The sequence below is a fragment of the Mixophyes fleayi genome, chromosome 7, assembly GCF_038048845.1.
Source record: "Mixophyes fleayi isolate aMixFle1 chromosome 7, aMixFle1.hap1, whole genome shotgun sequence".
Lineage (NCBI taxonomy): Eukaryota > Metazoa > Chordata > Amphibia > Anura > Limnodynastidae > Mixophyes > Mixophyes fleayi.
Window position 1 is genome coordinate 64,947,697 of NC_134408.1, and position 19,279 is coordinate 64,966,975.

General features: G+C 39.5%; 1 protein-coding gene across 3 annotated transcripts in view; it reads right to left on the bottom strand.

The window, feature by feature from the left end:
- TMEFF2 (transmembrane protein with EGF like and two follistatin like domains 2) overlaps window positions 1-19,279 on the bottom strand; it is a 656,761-nt gene that overhangs the window by 521,150 nt on the left and 116,332 nt on the right. For all 3 annotated transcript variants that reach the window (XM_075179936.1, XM_075179935.1, XM_075179937.1), the window contains exon 4: window positions 12,539-12,565. In XM_075179936.1, coding sequence (XP_075036037.1) covers window positions 12,539-12,565 — 27 coding nt within the window. The remainder of the gene's footprint in view (window positions 1-12,538; window positions 12,566-19,279) is intronic.

Below are 19,279 nucleotides of genomic sequence, written 5' to 3' on the forward strand. Positions count from 1 at the left end.
TGAAAACTGGTGCTTGAGTGCCAATTATTGAATGAAAAAAGGAGAGTAACCAAAATCAGTTAAGGATAGTAGGGATATTGGATCAAACATCTGACAAAAGGCAAATGTGCTTTCCCAAAACATGTAAACTAACAATGTGATTTGGACTTTAAAGTTTTTAAGTTGTCTCCCCATTGTGAAGATGTATTATATGGGTTATGCAAACCCCAAATGTAAACTATTATGAATATTAAAAGTCACCTTGAATTTCTATGACATCTTATAAAAGCACTTGACGTCCAGCCTTGTGCCTTAATCCTCTATTCTTGCCAAAAATATATGATTGCTTGCGGATTAGCTCTATTAAAGATTTATTTATCTTTTTGGAACTGTTGCTCCGTAAGGATTGAAAAGATACTTTAGGACCTCTGTGCACCAAGTTCTTAAACATGCACCAAATGCACTGAAAGCGACCTAATTTTTATTGGTCTCTAGATGCTTTCGCAGACTTGAATAAACCTTTGAGAGGTACATCCTTTGTGTTATGTGCTAGATGCAGCTTTTATTGAATTAGATATGGAGAACTGTTTGTAACATTTTCACCACATCTAAGCGTTATGTGGGAATATAGATATTTTGGGACTATTTGGTTCTGTCTTAATTTAATAATTACATTAGCAATGCTTTCTACATGCTTCAGTGCTGTATTGAGGTCAAGATGTTAATTAGAGATCCGTATCAGCACTTATACATATATGTTCTTTTTTGTGATATTTGTAAATTTTTTCTATTATTATATTTACGGTGAATATTAACTAAAATGTTTTAAGAGTAAACTGATCAAACTTGCCAACTCCCCTGGAGTGTCCGGGAGACTCCCAAATTCTGCTTTCCCATACTCCTGGGAGAGCAGGCCATTCTTCCGCATCATGCCCACTTCCAAGTGAAGTGGACAAGATGGAACCATCATGCAGCTGTGGGCAGTGGGGGAAACAGATCATACATAAAATAGGATCATACACAGGGTCGGACTGGCCTGCTGGGAAGCCAGGCTACGCCTCGATAGGCCCCGACCCCTGTAAACTCTGCCCCCTTCATTGATGGGGGAGCAGGCTTTTTTTTTAAAAAAAAATAAAATATATATATATATATATATATATATATATATACCCTATTTGCTGGCGTATAAGACTACTTTTTTGCCCTGAAAAACATGCCTCCAAGTGGGGGGGTCGTCTTATACACCGGGTCCAGTATTGCGCGGTATCCAGTGCGGCCGCGGCGGGTCATCAGCGTGGATGCGGCAAGCATCGGCAGCGATACAGGGGTGCCAGCCTTTTTGGCGTGACCGGCCCGTTCTGCTGACAGGGAGGGCAGACAGGGAGCAGGGACCAATCCAATCAGGCTTTGTATACACCCAACAGCCAACCACAGTACTGCACCATTGTACAGTACAATACAGCATAGAAAATGTCCAGCAGTCAAACCCCTATCAACCCTATCATGGCACCAGCAAAAAGAAAGAAATATGATGCAAGTTTTAAACTTAAAGTTGTAAACTTTGCCATGGAACATAATAATTGTGCTGCTGCAAGACAATATGGAGTAACAGAAAAGATGGTTCGGGACTAGAAATCAAATGAAAAAGCATTAAAGATTATGCCAGGGGGTAAGTGTGCACTTGCTCTCTCCCTCTATTTGTTATCTTCCTTCTATCATTGACTAGTGAATTACGTTTAATAAACTTGCACTGTTTTATGTTTACTGTACATGTTTGATAACATACAGCCTTGTGACAGTTTTCCTGCATGTCATAGGCATTCGAATATAAATTAACATGTTGAAATCAAATCTGATGTTCTTTTATGTTTTATTTGGTGTGTGGAAGGTGTGCGGAAGAGGGGGTAGTCTTATACGGTGAGTATATAACAAACTCTATATTTTGAGTGGAAATGTTGGGGGTCGTCTTATACACCCAGTCTTCTTATACGACGGCAAATACGGTATATATATATATACTCACCATGTTGTGGTGCCAGCGCCCCTCCTTACTCCTCTCTGCTCCGTTCGCATTGAATTATGGGTGTGACATCATCAAGTCACGCCCGACACTGAGTGAGGTGCGGCGCAGAGAGGACCCAGCATGGAAGAAAGAAGAAAGAAGACAGAAGACAAAAGAGAACAAGAGAGATGAAAGAAGCCAATAGGAAGGTAAGTAAAAGAACGGAGAAAAGGGGAAGAAAACAGAATGGGACAGAATGATGAAGAAGAGGGGGGGCACAGAGTAACAAAAAGAGTAGTGAGGCACAGAGTGATGAGAAAGAGGGGGGACACAGAGTGATGAAGTAGAAAGGGGGCACAGAGTGAGGAAGAAGTGGGGGGAAGGCACAGAGTGAAAAAGAAGAGAAAGGAAGCACAGAGTGATGAAGAAGAGAAGGGGAAGGCACAGAGTGATGAAGAAGAAGAAGGGGGGTGAGGAACAGAGTGATGAAGAAGAGAGAGGGAAGGCACAGAGTGATGAAGAAGAGAGGGGGAAGACACAGAGTGATGAAGAAGAGGGGGCACAGAGTGATGAAGAACAGGGGGGAGCCACAGAGTGAGGAAGAAGAGGGGGGCACAGAGTGATGAAGAAGAGGGGGGAGAAGGCACAGAGTGATGACGAAGAGGGGGGCAGAAAGGCACAGAGTGATGAAGAAGAGGGTGGGCAGAAAGGCACAGAGTGATGAAGAATAGGGGGGGTAGAAAGGCATAGAGTGATGAAGAAGAGGGGGGAGGCACAGAGTGATGAAGAAGAGGGGGAGGCACAAGTAATAATTGTGGGTCCTATTGATTTAACGCCGGGCCTGGTTGTATTTTTCTAAATGTACCCATTTTTTTCCAAATAGGGCCCCCAACATTCCAGGATCCAGACAAGCCGCAACTAAAGAAACTAGCAGCCACAGGTGGTAAAAGTGACAAGAACAGGTAGGACAGTCTGTCAAATGTTCTGATTCAAGTGGGACAATCCTGATTTTTGGTGACTGTTCAAGACTGTGTTCTCTTTATATACACACTGCATTCTTTATATACTACACTATGGTGCTAGCTGTCCTTCGTGGGCTGACCACTCCCACTCTAGTGTCTGGTCTTGTCTCTATGTTGGCTGGCGACACCCCCTCTGGTAGGCCCCTAGCATTGCAGTTCCCCGGTGGGCCCTTCATGCCCTGGTCTGACACTGGACAAACAAGGTAGACAAAATAGGAATGCAAGTGAAAACAAAGCATTGGAGGGCCATGCTTGTGAGAGCTTACAATCTAGAGGTCTATGTACTGTTCTTGTTAATATATTTGTTTGCTTTTAAATTGTGTAGTGTATTGTGTATATTACTGTTACAAATGCATATATTTAAAAGCAATTTCTTAATTGACACATATACACAAAACACTAATTTCTTAAGCATACTAATTAACTGCTTACCAACAACCTTATAATGGAGAACATTGAATTTATTTACTACATAATGGGCCTGATTCATTAAGAAAAATAAATTAAAATAAATTATTAACTTTGCACCTTTGCAAAACCATGTTGCATTGGAGGGGAAGACAAATTTAAAATGTGATGACAGATTTATAGTTGGTGTGAGGCATGTTCTAGATCAACTTTGAATTTCAGTGCACTAATAAAGCTATCAAGTATTTGTGTGTTACATGACTAAACAGCAAGTAGTTAGTTATCTTATGTGCAAAATAATAAACTAATTTGCACCCTTTGCATTGCAACATGATTTTGTCCTGGAGAAAAATCTATTTTTTGTCTTACTTTGCTTAATGTAGCAGACCCCATGTGTTTAAACTCTCCCTATTCTGTGTCAGTGACTCTTTCATTTAAAATTAACTTTAAAGGCGGATTAATGTGATTTGAAGCATCATAACAGTTCAAAAGAGTAAGCAGAAGTTTGGTCTTCCCACAACTACAAGTATATAAAATGTAAGTATTACAGTTCTTGTGCAGTTACTGCACAATGTTTGTGGTAATACAACTTAGCCAGTAGTGATAAAACATAAGTCAACTGGAAAAAACTACTTCACTTGTGAATACATTTATTCAAGTGACTGAATCTGATTGTCTTGTGTAGTGAAGGTGTGCTATATTCATGACAACTGCATATATCTGTACAGCTGGTGAAACTAAAGCAAGAAACTGACTAGTCTGAAGTTTCAGAGGATATCCCCTTCTGCTGACAGCTGCTTTACCAAGTCCAAAGCAAATTGCACTAGGGCCAGGGGCGGATTGGCCATTGGGCTTACTGAGAATTTTACCGGTAGGCCAGGGGGTCTAATGAGGCCGACTGTAAGGTGCTTGATAGGTTTTATTTTTTCATTACATTTTTTTCCCCCTTCGGCGGATGCTGGCCGCAATCAGGGCCATCCTAACATTGGCAGATTAGGAGGCCCCCCGGACAGGATGGGCGGCATCGTTGTGGCCGCGGAACCCCGCCCCCCCCCCCCTTGCATGGCCTCCTTCTCCTATCCAGTATTAAAGACAGGTCACATGGGACGCGCACCATGTGACATTTTCCGTCCCATGTGTACAGTGCTGGAAGCGCGGCTGGAATAAGGTAAGTGTGAGGGTGATTTATTTCAATGTAATGGGGGTTAATGTAGTGTGTATGTGCAGGGGGGCTTATGTCAGTATAGTGTGTGTGTGAGTGTGTGCAGGGGGGCTTATGTCAGTATAGTGTGTGTGTGCAGGGGGGCTTATGTCAGTATAGTGTGTGTGTGTCTGCGTGTGCAGGTGGGCTTATGTCAGTATAGTGTGTGTGTATGTGTGTCTGCGTGTGCAGAGGGGCTTATGTCAGTATAGTGTGTGTGTCTGCGTGTGCAGGGGGCTTATGTCAGTATAGTGTGTGTGTGTCTGTGTGTGCAGGGGGGCTTATGTCAGTATAGTGTGTGCGTGCGTGTGTGTGTGTGTGTGCGTGCGTGTGCAGGGGGGTTTATGTCAGTATAGTGTGTGTGTGTGTGTGTGTGCGCGCAGGGGGGTTTATGTCAGTATAGTGTGTGTGTGTGCAGCGGGGCTTATGTCAGTATAGTGTGTGTGTGTGCAGGGGGACTTATGTCAGTAGAATGTGTGTGTGTGTGTGTGTGCAGGGGGGCTTATGTCAGTATAGTATGTGTGTGTGTGTGTGTGTGTGTGTGTGTGCGTGCTCGCAGGGGGGCTTATGTCAGTATAATGTGTGTGTGCAGGGGGGCTTATGTCAGTATAGTGTGTGTGTGTGTGTGTGTGTGCGCGCAGGGGGGCTTATGTCACTGTAATGGAAGTGAGGGCAGGGGGGCTTATGTCACTGTAATGGGAGTGAGGGCAGGGGGGCTTATGTCACTGTAATGGGGGTGAGGGCTGGGGGCTTATGTCATAGTAATGGGGGTGAGGGCAGGGGGCTTATGTCACTGTAATGGGGGTGAGCGCAGGGGGCTTATGTCACTGTAATGGGTGGGAGGGCAGGTGGCTTATGTCACTGTAATGGGGTGAGGGCAGGGGGCTTATGTCACAGTAATGGCGATGAGGGCAGGGGGCTTATGTCACAGTAATGGGGGTGAGGGCAGGGGGCTTATGTCACTGTAATGGGGGTGAGGGCAGGGGGGCTTAGGGTAATGGAAAGGGGGTGAGGGCAGGGGGGCTTAGGGCAATGGAATGGGGTGAGGGCAGGGGGGCTTAGGACAATGGAATGGGGGTGAGGGCAGGGGGCTTATGTCACTGTAATGGGGATGAGGGCAGGGGGGCTTAGGGCAATGGAATGGGGGTGAGGGCAGGGGGGGCTTAGAGCAATGGAATGGGGGCATAAGGTAGGTGATGACTAATGAGTGATGGTGGGGCAATTTAGTTTAATAGTGGGGGCCTATTAATTTAAGATGAGGAGGCAGGAATTTTCATTTAATGCTGGTTTGGGGCTATTAACTGAATGTTGGGCTGAGTTTGGAGAGGAGGGCTATTTATTAAATGTGAATACGAATAATTTAATGACAGGGGTGGTTTTGGGAAATGGTTATATTTAATAAACATAAATGCTATTTATTCCTGGCCTGTTTTGAGGTAGGGAAATAGGTTAATTTATTAAATGGGAATACTCTTATTTGAATGGGGCTGGAAGGAGGCCTGATTATTAAACTTGTATGCTATTGATTTAACGCCGGGGCTGGTTGGAGTTTTCTTAATTTAATGTACCCATTTTTTTTTCCAGATAGGACTCTCAACATTCCAAGATCCAGACAAGCAGCAAATGAGCTAAAGACACCAGCAGTCACAGGTAGGGAAAGCAACAAGAACAGAACACACATACTTGGGTACATACAGTAGGCGCACAGACACTGGGCGCACACACATACAGGGACAGACACAGTGGGTACACACACATACTGGGCCCCGCCTACCATTTTTTTGGCCCCGGCCACATGAGGTCACTTTCAAACTTTTTTCCAGGGCCACTTTAAGTTCCCAATCCACCCCTTACTAGGGCAGTGGGAGACAGGTATTGTTACATTAAAGCCTGATGTTTTCCTTTTCCTATTAGGCGGACACTGGACAGAAATCTGCTGGACACTCAGTTCGAGCAGATTACTCACATTTGAGCAATGGATGCTATGCATGTGAAGCAATGCAGACCACTGAAAAGTCAGAATAAAGCCTCCTGGGCAGTACTGTTATAAAGAAGACTATTCACAAATCCAGGGATAGAAGTAGGATGTCTTGCACATTTTCAGGAACATTAATGAATTTAACACTCTGTGAACAAGGGAAGTAATAGCATTTTTACATTCCAAAGATCATAATACAATTAAACTGCATACATTCTGTTATCTCAGAAAATGTAAAATATATTCCACTTTAAAGAGATTGGACTATTCACAAAATAAAAAATGATAGTATATAAAGCAATGCAACAGTAGTTTTAAAATAAAATGCTTTTCATAAAATGTTTCTGAACCGCTATAGGGACATATTTAATAATAACCGCATTTTTGAGCGAATCATATTCATTCCTTATCATTGCGATAAGATTGTGACCATTTATGAAAAGTGTTCTGCCGAAACAACAGTCACGATAAACGGCTGTTCCAGGGAGCACATAGTTTACCTATCTCCTCTATCTCCTCTATGGTCACTATCATGGTCACCTTTCCTTGACCGTGGGGGAGAGCAGGTAAGATGCAGTGAGGGATCCGAATGATTTCCCCATAGGCTTTAATAGCTAACGGCATCTTCAGATGGAGTTAGCCATTGGGCACAAGTGCTGAAAATCTTTGCTTTTTGAAACATGATAAATTGCGAATATTATCAGTCCCCATAAGAACCTATGGGGACTGCTTTTGTATACAATAACAGTGGGATCGAGCAGATATCTCCTTTTGCTTTTATAAACAGCTGGGATCCTTAATGTTGTGGTTGTCCCCAAAAAACTGCTGTTTTCAGAGGATTAGGAGTTTGTTTTATAGGCCCCATAGTGTTCTTACATAGTGCAGAAAAATGCATGTCATCTTTCAAGTACAAGTCTCCAGGGTCGATTAAGCTATTTGCTGCTTGGAACAATGACAGACAAAATGACATATTTAAAATCACATAAAATCACCAGGATAACTTTCAGTGTAACTGTTTTAAAGACTTCTGTAAAGAGTTCTTAACCACTAAGCTACCACTATACTGCCAACATTCTCCCAGAGGTATGTGGTCATGCCACAATGGGTGAACACACTATGGCGAGCAGGGAAATATCTCCCAACATTGGGGCACACATGCAGAATTGTGGGACGGTGGTAGAGTTTCTTCAAATCATGAGATTTAAAGTTAGGCACTAGTTCTTCCAAACACTTCCAATTCTAATAGATATTTTTCTAAGCTGAGGAATATAAAATATAACCAAACAAAAATGTAAAAAAATTTAAAAAAGGCAATAACCTAGTAAAGATCATAGCAAATAACATCACAAGAAAGTAGGCTGTAAAATAACTATGATTTTTTTTTAGGTGGTACTGTCTCTTTAAATATTAACTCCTATTGGTACACCTGATTTATTCATTTTACAATTCCACATAACATAGATTATGAAGTTTTACTGCATTCACCTGGCAGTTAAATTAATGCAGCATAAAGATTATTCCATGCAGGAAGGGTTCAAGAAATTAATCTGAGTAACAAGCAACCTCTTGTTCCTCTGTAAAGTGTATAAAATATAGCTCACACCATTAAAAGTCTAGGCTACATTTAAAAACAGTTTACGTAACACTTCTTCACAAGTTTATGTAAGCAATCACCAGAATTGCATACATAATTAAAAGCCCAGAAGAGTTGATTTACACAAGTCTTACTGCATAGAAAATTAAGAAGGAGAAGCCTACAAATCACTTAATTCTGTTCTTCCTGTGCAGGACTCAATACTAAAAATAATACTGAGTATTGCAGTTGCAAAATTAGATTGGCTATCACTGTCTAACCACTTAAAACTTATTTTGATTACATGATACTGCTATCTATAACTGCTGACCCATTTATTCAATTCAGACTCCAAGAACAGTCTGGGAAGAATGTCCACTGGGCCATTAGAGTTTGTTGAAGGGCAACAGAAATAGTGTCAGTAAGAAACATGTGAAAAAATTATTTTAGCATTTTTGACCACAGTATAAATGGGCAGTAAGGCTAGGTACACACTACCGATATTTTCGACCAATATGTTATCTATAATGACTTTACCAAGGACTGAAAAAAACCCATTACAGATCAGCATGTTGATTCATGTGTACACATTATACATGTTTTACAAGATTTACCTTCAAACCTGTGCTCTTCATCTGTCATAACCATTAGCTGAAAAGATCATGACTCTGTAAACTCTATGGAGATACTGATTGTGAGTACAACAATAATATGTGCTTTGGAATGACAACTGTTTCTTGTTGCAGGGCACACATTACTGTGATATCGGGCCAATCAGTCGTTTATCGGTTGATTGGCACGATTATCTGCTGAAAACAGTGTAATGTGTATCCAGCCTAAAAAAACCAGTAATTAGCTTTGATCAATTTTGTAGAGTAATTTAGACAAAAAAAGTAATTGATTAATTGTTTGCTATGGGTGATTGTACATTTGCACTCAATTAAAGATCCTAATTTTGCTTTGCAGCATATTCTGCATAATAGATACATTGTGCTATATATTTGCAATTTTTTCTGTTTTCTTGCATGAGCAATTTGGCACTGGGCATAGTAAGCCATACATGCTGACTTTTCTGGATTGTCTGGAGGCTCAAAGATACCCTCCTAGACTCCCATGAGTCTATAGTTCTATCTGATGGTGGGAGAAGTGGGTGGTGTTGAGCGTTGGATGATGCAATCCCCAAACTTTCATCCCTCTTATACCACATATCTTCTTCCTTCTCACCACAGCTCAATGCACACATGAATCCATCCTCCTTCTACTTACCTCCACCTCCAATTTTCTCCAACTGATCTACCCTACCATTCCCCCTCCACTATCCTCTTTCTCACCTGCCTAAACTTTGAAATGCTCTGCTTCCTTCGCCCTTCTCATTCCCACAGCTTACACAAACTGGAATTATCACATCACCCACATGTCACATTCCCTAGTAATCCTTCTCAATCACCTCCTTCTCCTGCCTGATGGAGACTTCTCATCTACCTCATGGCCCCAAGCAATCCACACATTCCTCATTCCACCCCAAATTGTTATATTTACCATGTACATCCAATGCTTCCAACCTCATTTTTACCTCTCCATTTTCCTACCTCACTTTTTCCTTTGTACTCTGGAATGCTGAATCTGTCTGTTACAAGCTCAAAACCAGTCATGACCTATTCCTCTTTAATTTCCCTAGCCTACTTGAAATTAATGAAACTTGGTTATCCCCATCTGACACTGCTTCCACTGCAGCTTTCTCCAATGGGTTCCTTCCCCTCACCCACACACTTTGACCGAGGGACAGACAAGGTGGTGGAGTAAGCTTACTCCTATCCCCTGACTGCACATTACAAGTCATATCCCGCATAATACTCTCTCCTCCTTTAAATATCATACAGTCTGACATGTTCTGTTTTTATGTATTATTTGTATTTTGGATATTTGTTATACGGACTGGCACCTTACACAAATAATAAAAATGATAATGACAATAGTAATTCCTTTATGTATGCAAATCTTATTTGCTTTTTTTTTGGCTGTATTAAGAACTGTATAGTAGCATTTCTTCCAGCTAAAGTGCACTTTATTACTGGAGAGATGTGGTCAATGGATAGGGTGTAGATTAAGTTGTTACTTTTTTTTAAAATTCCAACAGACTTATTAGCTGTAAATCTGGCCTTGCTTATTGGTGTTACTTGCGCTTATAAACATGTACAAACGTGGCTTGTGAGCATGCATGGCTATTTAAATGGAATGGAGGTGGGTGCTACTTTATTAGTGGAAATGTTTCCTGTTGATCTCATCCCACTGATGAAATGGAACATAAAAATCTATCTCTAGTGCTGACCAGAAATTTGGCATAGAAGCTGCTAAAAATATTATCTGATGGAAATGTGACATTGCAGGAAAATTGTGACCTATCAAATTTACTTTAAAGGGGAGATAGTGTAAAAATATATTTATATATAGTACAAAACTTAAATTAACAAATAAATATTGCAATAAATTCAGCAAAACATTGATTAGAAAAAGCTAAACAAAATGTTATGTAGGAAGCCGGCAGGAATGCATCACAGAGGCTAAGTGTTAGGTAGTGATTAGAAAGTAGCCATATATATATATATATATATATATATATAAAGAGAGAGCATGAGTGGAGGGAGTGGAGTATACTTCAGGATTTAATCTTCTATGGAATAATGAGTATTTATTTTAGGATTTCTGCCTACTTCAGAACTCTTCCTTTCAACATAGTTGTGTAGTTAGTAAGATTGTTAAGGTTAAAACCAGTATGACAGTCGCAAATTCAGCAAAACAATCATTGCTGACACGAAAACCTCTGCATCAATCAACCCCTAATGTCAGCTATAAATTACAACTACAGATACGATTTTTCATATGAAAACAATTCAATCCATTTTTAAAATATTTTAGTACATTTGGTAAGGAATTCCACAGCTTTACCACCCTTACAGTAAAAAACCCATCCTATATTGATGATGAAACCATATTTCTTCCACTCTTAATTACTTACTCCTGGGAGTAATTGTATTAACTGACGATTTTTTCAAGTCACCGCTATTCGGCGAGCTTGCAGTGAAAATTAAATTTGGCAATGGCTTTAAAGGCAAAACAATGCCTTTAAAGCCATTGGCGCTTTCAAATTTCACTGCAAACTCGCTGAATAGTGGCAAGCTGAAAAAAAATTGTCAGTTAATAAGTATACCCCCTGGTGTTCTACATTGTCATAACTAGATAAATGTTAACTCAGCATATATATATACATATCAGATTGGTCAACACTGAGGTGCCCGACACTGTGTGCCTCTAATAACTAGTATTATACTCCCTATTTCAGTGTTAGCTAATTTTATGTATGCTAGCTTTTAGCACGGCCCAGGTGCATAAGGCTACATGCTACATATACCTCCATTAAATTTTATCTTCCATTTTGTTTAACTTTTCTGTACCAAGTTTCTATTCTGCTAAATGTTAATAACTCTACATATAGCAGAATAGAAACCTGGTACAGAAAAGTTAGACAAAATGGCAAATACCTAACTGTTATAAGCAAATTACGTTCTATGCCATCTACAAGGTAATCAATAAAAAGATTGAAAAGGATATAGCCCATTACCAATTCCTATAGTACAACACTAATAATGTTAGCCCAGCCATTTGTCTTTTACCCTTCAGCCACTTCTCTACCCATATACATAGATTTTTCCCTAGACCTAGTACTCTCATCTTATGTAACTAGACTGTTACATGGACCTGTATTGATTGATTTAACAAAATCCATTTATATCAATCAATCGCACTACAAAAATCCAGTGTAAAGCGTTTCATCCTCATATAAAACTAGTAATATTTCTAAAGAAATGAAAATTTTAATTAAAATATATTTTCACAGTTTTTGTCAGCTTTGCCTTGCATCTCCCATCCAATGTCTTTCTTTTACTGTTGCTTATTTTTATGGCTAATGTTACACATATGACAGGAACGTGGCACTCATACTGCCTAATGCATGAAGGCAATAAACAGATAAGTTCTGAGTTCTTGTGGCCAATAATTTCAGGAATACACCGTTTGACGTTACACAACTTTCCTATATGCAAAAACTACTGGGTGACTGTCCTCAAGTATACTCTTAGATTCCCATGTATTTAACTGCATTGCTACTTATATAGGAGCATTTTGGACATCCGTGATATATCACTGATCCATATGCTGGATTAAAAGTTCTTGTGATGTTTGAAAAAAGACAAAACAACATTTTCTGAACAATACGAATGAACAATCTCTTTTAAGGATAATGGCATTACTAAATCAAAATGTACCTTGCCTTATGGTACTGACTTCAAAATATTATACTCAAAGCATGATCTCTTACCTCCATCACCAGAGCCTGAACCTCCCTCTGAAAAGAGAAAGAAAGAACATACATCTTAGATAAACATTCTGTTTAAAGTATGACAGAAGAAAATTAAGTTATATGATTTCTTGTTGAGCATAAATCACAAACAAAAAGAACAACTATATGATGGTCTAGTCTAAGCTGATGTGTTTTCTATTTATTTTTGTTTTATTTTGCCTTTTTTGTAAGGAACAAAGTGCTCAAGGTTAATGCAGTATTTTGCAGGTAGCGCCAGAGAAACAGAGAGAATCATGTTCGTTTTTTGTCATTGAGTTTAACCTTTTTTCCCCAGTATAAATTCTGCTTTTTATACAAGAGTTGAAGAGCCAGCATTGAATACAGACAAACTTAGCAATAGGGCAAATAGGGTGATAAATTAACTTAAAGGTTACCCAGAGCATTTGAGCTGTATCTCATATTATGTACAGAAGAGATTTCTAGATTTGCAAATGCATTCCTCTTTGTACTAATGAATCAACCACAAAATAACAAGCAAACAAAAATATATATGCAAATAAATCTAATATATACTAAATAATAAAGTTATTACTTTAACTCACAATTACTACTTGTATGTATTTAAACATATGGAGCCTGATTCATTAAGGAAAGTAAAACCAAGGAAAGGAGTAACTTTGCACCTTGGTAAAACCATGTTACAATTAAGTAAATTTGAAATGTGGGGACAGATTTATACTTGGGATAGGACATGTCCTAAATCATTTTAAAGTTCAATGTAAGCATAAAGCTATCAAGTATTTATGTGTTCCATGAAAAAACAGCCATAATTTAACTTGTGCAAAATAATAAACTAATTTGCATCCCTTGCATTGTAACATGGTTTGTCCAGGAGAAAACTTAATCCTTTTTTTTGTCTTACTTTCCTTAATGAATTAGGCCCACTGAGTTAACAGGGGTGAGGGGCTTGTAGAGGGTTAGGGGAGTGTTGTGAATAACAGGGTTGGGGGTGATGATTTAAGGAGATAAGGAAGGGGTTGATTACTAACAGATGAAGAGGGACTGATGAAATAGAGGAAAGTTAGAATAATGGAATCACTGGTGAGGGTTGTGGTGCTGTGCGGAAAAATGAGTTACACTGGTAATATGACATCTCATTTTTAACACCTACACCTTTTTCCAAACAGGTCCCAACATTAAAGAATTGGGCCAAGCAGCAACAGAGAAGACATCAACAGCAGTGTTAGGTTGTCAACACGTCAATAACAGATAGGAGAGAGCAACACAGCCTGTCAACTGTCCTGATTCTAGAGGGACAGTCCCAATTTTGGAGAACTGTCCAGCACTGTTAGGATTTTGTAAGGAAGTATGTCCCATTTCATTTTGCCATCTCTTTCCATCCACACCAACAGGGGTTACCCTGCTGTAGTGTTCGGGGGGGGGAGGAGGAGTCAGATTACTGCACTGCACTACACATGCTACTGCTCCATGATGACGGCCCTCTGGTGACATCAAAAGTGGCAGCCACCAGCACTCTGCTCAGGGTTCCTTCCCTCATGGAGCAAGCAGAGGTGGGAGATGCTTGACGCAGCAGCAGGTACAAAGGAACCTGATGGGGAGGGAAAAAATGAGAGTGGAGAGGGCATATATGAAATAAGCCCACCCCACTCTCCTCTTGTCACATATGTTTCAACACAATTCATCCCTTGTAACATAGGGGAGGGATCCCAAATACTACTCTTGCACTAAGGCCCACTAAATTCATGAGGAGGTCGTGAAGGTTTCAAGGAGTCAAAAAGTATTTTTTTTTACACTTGCTCTAGAAATGATTTAAAGATTTTCAGGGCAAAAGCTGTTTTTGTACCAAAGAACTCAATTTTTGCAAAGATTACATAACTACTTGTTTAAATACCCAACATTTGAATAAAATACATCATCATTAATGCAGCGCAAGGTAATCCTAAACCTCTATAGTGACACATAGCAGTGAATGGGAAAGAGGCTTCCCTGATATAAAGGCCTAAAGGCCAATGTGTGAATCTCAGTCAGTACTAAAGGCCAATGTGTGAATCTCAGTCAGTACTAAAGGCCAATGTGTGAATCTCAGTCAGTAACTAAATAACGTAATACCAAGGATGAGGCTTGTAATCAGTGAATACACCTGCTGATTAGCCTTCTACTTAAGGACATCCCACAAACCCCTCAGTAGCTTTGAAAAAAGTGCTTTGAGAGGCACGAAACGCGTCAGCAGGGTTCTGTGTACTATATATCCGGATGTGATTGTGCCTCTACTGTACCATTCATGTGTGTTTTATTGACGTGATGATCTATCCTTAATTATTCACACTGGGTATTGTACCTAATTGGAGGATCTGTATAGAAGTTTCCAACAGTATTGGCTCCCATTTGTCTGCACAATTGTGCCGAGTGCTGAGTGCGCTCCAGCTGATAACGAGACAACATCATTACAGTATCTGTGTTGTGCAACGGAGTCCGTGCTATAGAGACTGGCTAACCTTGGACGGAACGATAGCATCTGTGAACCGGATTATCAACTTCACCGACGGATCACATAAATGAGGTGATTGAGACTCTATTTTGCCACACACACTGTTGGTCTACGGAGGAGGCCGTACTTATGGGCTATAATTTATAATACTCACGCAAATAGCCCATTATTTATCAGTGCATATTGGCTGTTTTTTATATTCCGGACTTATGACTGATAACTATTTATACCTGGATGTATTTTTTCTGTGTACACCAACCTTTTTTTGCAGCCATGGTTGTGTTTCTCTGCGTGCTTTGTTTTTAACCCAGTGTTGATTTTCAACTAACAACATTTTATTATACAGGGTTTACTTGAATGACCTAGGATCATTATTTTTAAGTTACATTTGATTGTGGAGCGATTTTAATAAATACAGTATTATACCTACCCGGTATACTGTTGAGTGTCTCATTTCACCCGACAGGAGAACCTCCGTACATTGTGTTTTTCATTTATTCCATATTATTTTGATTTGTAGCAGCGTGACCCTTATCCATTGTTGTTTGTGTTATTTATTACTATTAGTGGGAGTGAGCTGCCCACTGTGGGTCTGCAGCAGTGAAGGATTCTACCTATTAGTAGGTTTTTCCCATTCCTTACTTCCCTCTTATTTATAGGAGGTAACCCCTAGCTGGTCTCTAGTGTGCGCCCTAACTCTCGTTGGGATTTTTTGGCTTCCCTGATATGTTTTGGGGCTCTTCACCTGTCAAAATAATATATGCAGCTTTTTACCAGTTTGAAGCCTTCTAAGCAGAGATAAGTGAATTGATTAGCCCGATTCGGACAATCTGTGATTTTACAAATAATTTAAAGAGTCTGGGAATAATTTCCACTGCCTAAAAAATCAGGCCAATGTCTGAGCATTTAACATAAAGTAATCAATTACCAAGGATCAACAAATATCACATGTCTATAGCCTTATAAAAGCAACTTAAAGCCGCCCCCGGATACTTTTTTCAAGGGGATATTTCAAGGTGGATTGAGTATTATCAGCGCTCCTAAGATCTGCCTCCCAATATGTACACACTTGAAGAGGGTTCCCTCTCTTCTACATATAACAGAATACCAAACACGTCAATGGTGTACATACATTGGGCGCCAATCTTTAAACACAGCAGGATTAAGGCACTTTTCTTCAATGCAACGACAATCAGCAATCCTATTCCTTTTGGCTAGAACTCAGAAAAACAAAACATAGTGTAGCATATCTTAATCACATATTGTCCCAAATATTAGGCCACAAAGACTGCATTTAAACACTGTCTGGCTAATGATGTTAAAAACACCAACAACAGAAAGGTCTGTGATTCTTCTGTAACACCTTAACCCCAATGGACATATTCTTACAGTGCTTCCACTTTCAATGAGCCTTCAGATATACATTAAACTCTATTGTCTCCTTCCTTCAATTTCCCATTTTTTCTGCACTTATCAAGTCATTCCATTCCATAATTGAAGTCTAAATATCAAATTTATTGTATTGACTGTCAGTTACTTTATAGCAAATGATGACTTGCATGAGGAAAAATACCCCCAAAAACTATAAATCAAATACATGAATTTATGGTTTGGCTATACTCTGTTGGTAATTCACGAGAACAACAAGGTAATTGTGCACAGACAACTCTATATTGCTAAGTACATTGTACAAGAAAATAACCAATGCTAGTGATTATGAATTAGTCATTAATAATTAGTAATTATGAAGCAGACAAAAGAGCAACGGATGCATCCCCATTATCATCCAACTTAACAAGAATTTAAAAAGATGTAAGTGGTGGCAAACATATGTAAAGCGATCTGTGTTTGCAGATTTTGGTGACAATACCTCACAAAATAAAATAACATTAAACAATTGTTTTCCTGAAATGGCTTTTTTCAAGCAGTGATGACAACTACTGTATATGCAGCGGCCATTCAGAAGATAAGATGTAATCATAAAAAAAAAAATACATGCACCACCAACTGCATCTGAGAAACACAGCTTTTCTCACCAGTCCCCCAAAAATACAGTGAATTAATCCTGTTGCCATAGTGGCTAGCTCTCCATCACCTACAACCTTACAGAGAAACACAAAGAAAATGATCGGTTTGGATTTTAGAGTGACATAAATAACATAGTGATAGTTAAGTGTATATATGCACATAAGTTTAGACAAGGACGCCAAGGAACAAATCTTTGAACATCAACCCTGATGCAATATATGGAAAAGCATCATAGTCTCATTGACATGATGTGAGTGAGCTCTCTGTACAACGCTGAGGAATTAGTGGCGCTTTATAAATAAATGATGATGATAAACAGGAAAGACATAACAAACCAATGGCAGTATGAAAAATAAAAAAGGAACATTATAAGTGTACTCCTAGGATTGTTGTATGGTGGCGTAGTGGTTAGCACTTCTGCCTTACAGCACTGGGGGCATGAGTTCAATTCCCGACCAACGGTAAATGTATGAAAGTCCAGTTTTTTCAACTCGCCGGAAATCGGCGAGTTGAAAAAAACGGACTTTCATACATTTCGCCCATGCCTTTATCTGGGAGGAGTTTGTATGTTCTCTCCGTGTTTGCGTGGGTTTCCTCCGGGTGCTCCGGTTTCCTCCCACACTCCAAAAACATACTGGTAGGTTAATAGGCTGCTAACAAATTGACCCTAGAATGTGTGTGTGTGTGTTAGGGAATTTAGACTGTAAGCCCCAATTAGGGACTAATGTGAGTGAGTTCTCTGTACAGCGCTGCGGAATTAGTGGCGCTATATAAAAAAAATGGTGATGATGATGATTGTTGTCCTTGCTGCTGGTGAGGAGAGCGATAATGATGTACATGTTGATCTTTCTGGTACTGATGTTGCAGCTGATGACAACTGTGAAGATCAAACTGTAATTTCTCAGTCATTGTCACTTAATGTTTGTAATAATCCGATGGTAAAATTTCAAACTAGCCACATCTATCACTACTGACATTATTATACAGAGGAAAAATACAGTACCATACATCCTAGAGCAGTCTCACCAAACATACTCATAGCAAAATGGTTAACTTTAGAAATTATGCCTTTGAAGTTTGTTGAATTTGCATCATTACAGGAATTTATTGTTTGTTGAGAACCAAGATGGAAAGTACCTAGTTGTTATTATTTTTCAATCATAGGCGTACCAGATTTAGACTTCAACACTAAATAACCCTTACATTTATAGGCATGTTTTTTTTTTATCTTTTATCTTTTTAGCGTTCACTCACTGTGTTGTGTCACCAGCTGCTCCCGCAGAGATTATAGGAGGCTTGTAGGAAGTAGATGGACTAAATCAGAGTTGGGGTTCTTTGAAGCAAAGCAATTCCTGATTTGCAAGCAGAATAAAATTAGTGTAACATTTCTGGGCTCCTGGAGAGGTGGAATGGCGAGGCTCAAGCTTAAGATGAAAACAGTAAGTGCATGTATACATAACTGAAGCACACTCTCTGGAGATGCCTCCTAATCATATGTGGACACATCTCCAGGTATTCTTCTTAGGAAGCATTTCTTTTCGGGTTTATTAAAGGCCTGGAGTAAAGATACATAATGAATATGATGGTTATTCCAGCAGTACTATCTAGCCACTTCTCATTATTTGAGTATTGACTGACAGCTCTTTATTCATGACTATCACGGCTATATTATATGGTCCAACAGTCTATTCAGATTACTTGTCATTTCCTTTTAAACTACTGCAGGAAAGAAGATGTCCATTGGATTTATAAAGTGTTAAATGATGGATGTACGGTCATTTGTATTTAATTTAAATTGATGTGGAAAATGCAACTTTTGCATTTATTATTAGCATTGTGAAGACACTATTCTCTTTTGTGTATATGACACTTCCATTACATTATATTGTGTACAAATACGATAATGTTACTTCAGTATTTACGATTCCCTAAAGATCAGCAGTTTGGATTATGTGAAATCCGACAAAATGCGACATTAGAGATCCAAGTGAAACCGAGTCCTCCCGAGTTTTCTCAAGCGCTATTTTGGAACAGACAGCATGTAGGGAGGAGGTTAGCTGTGGTGCTCTGCTCAGAAAATAGCATTCAGGGTGAACCAGGGACATCGAAAAGCAATAGAATCCTGTCATTATCGTAAAGCAGTTCTATAGAGAATAGTCAGCTACAAAAGTTTGCTGATCAATTGCTTTTAATTTCCATCTTACATACACTTTACACGGACT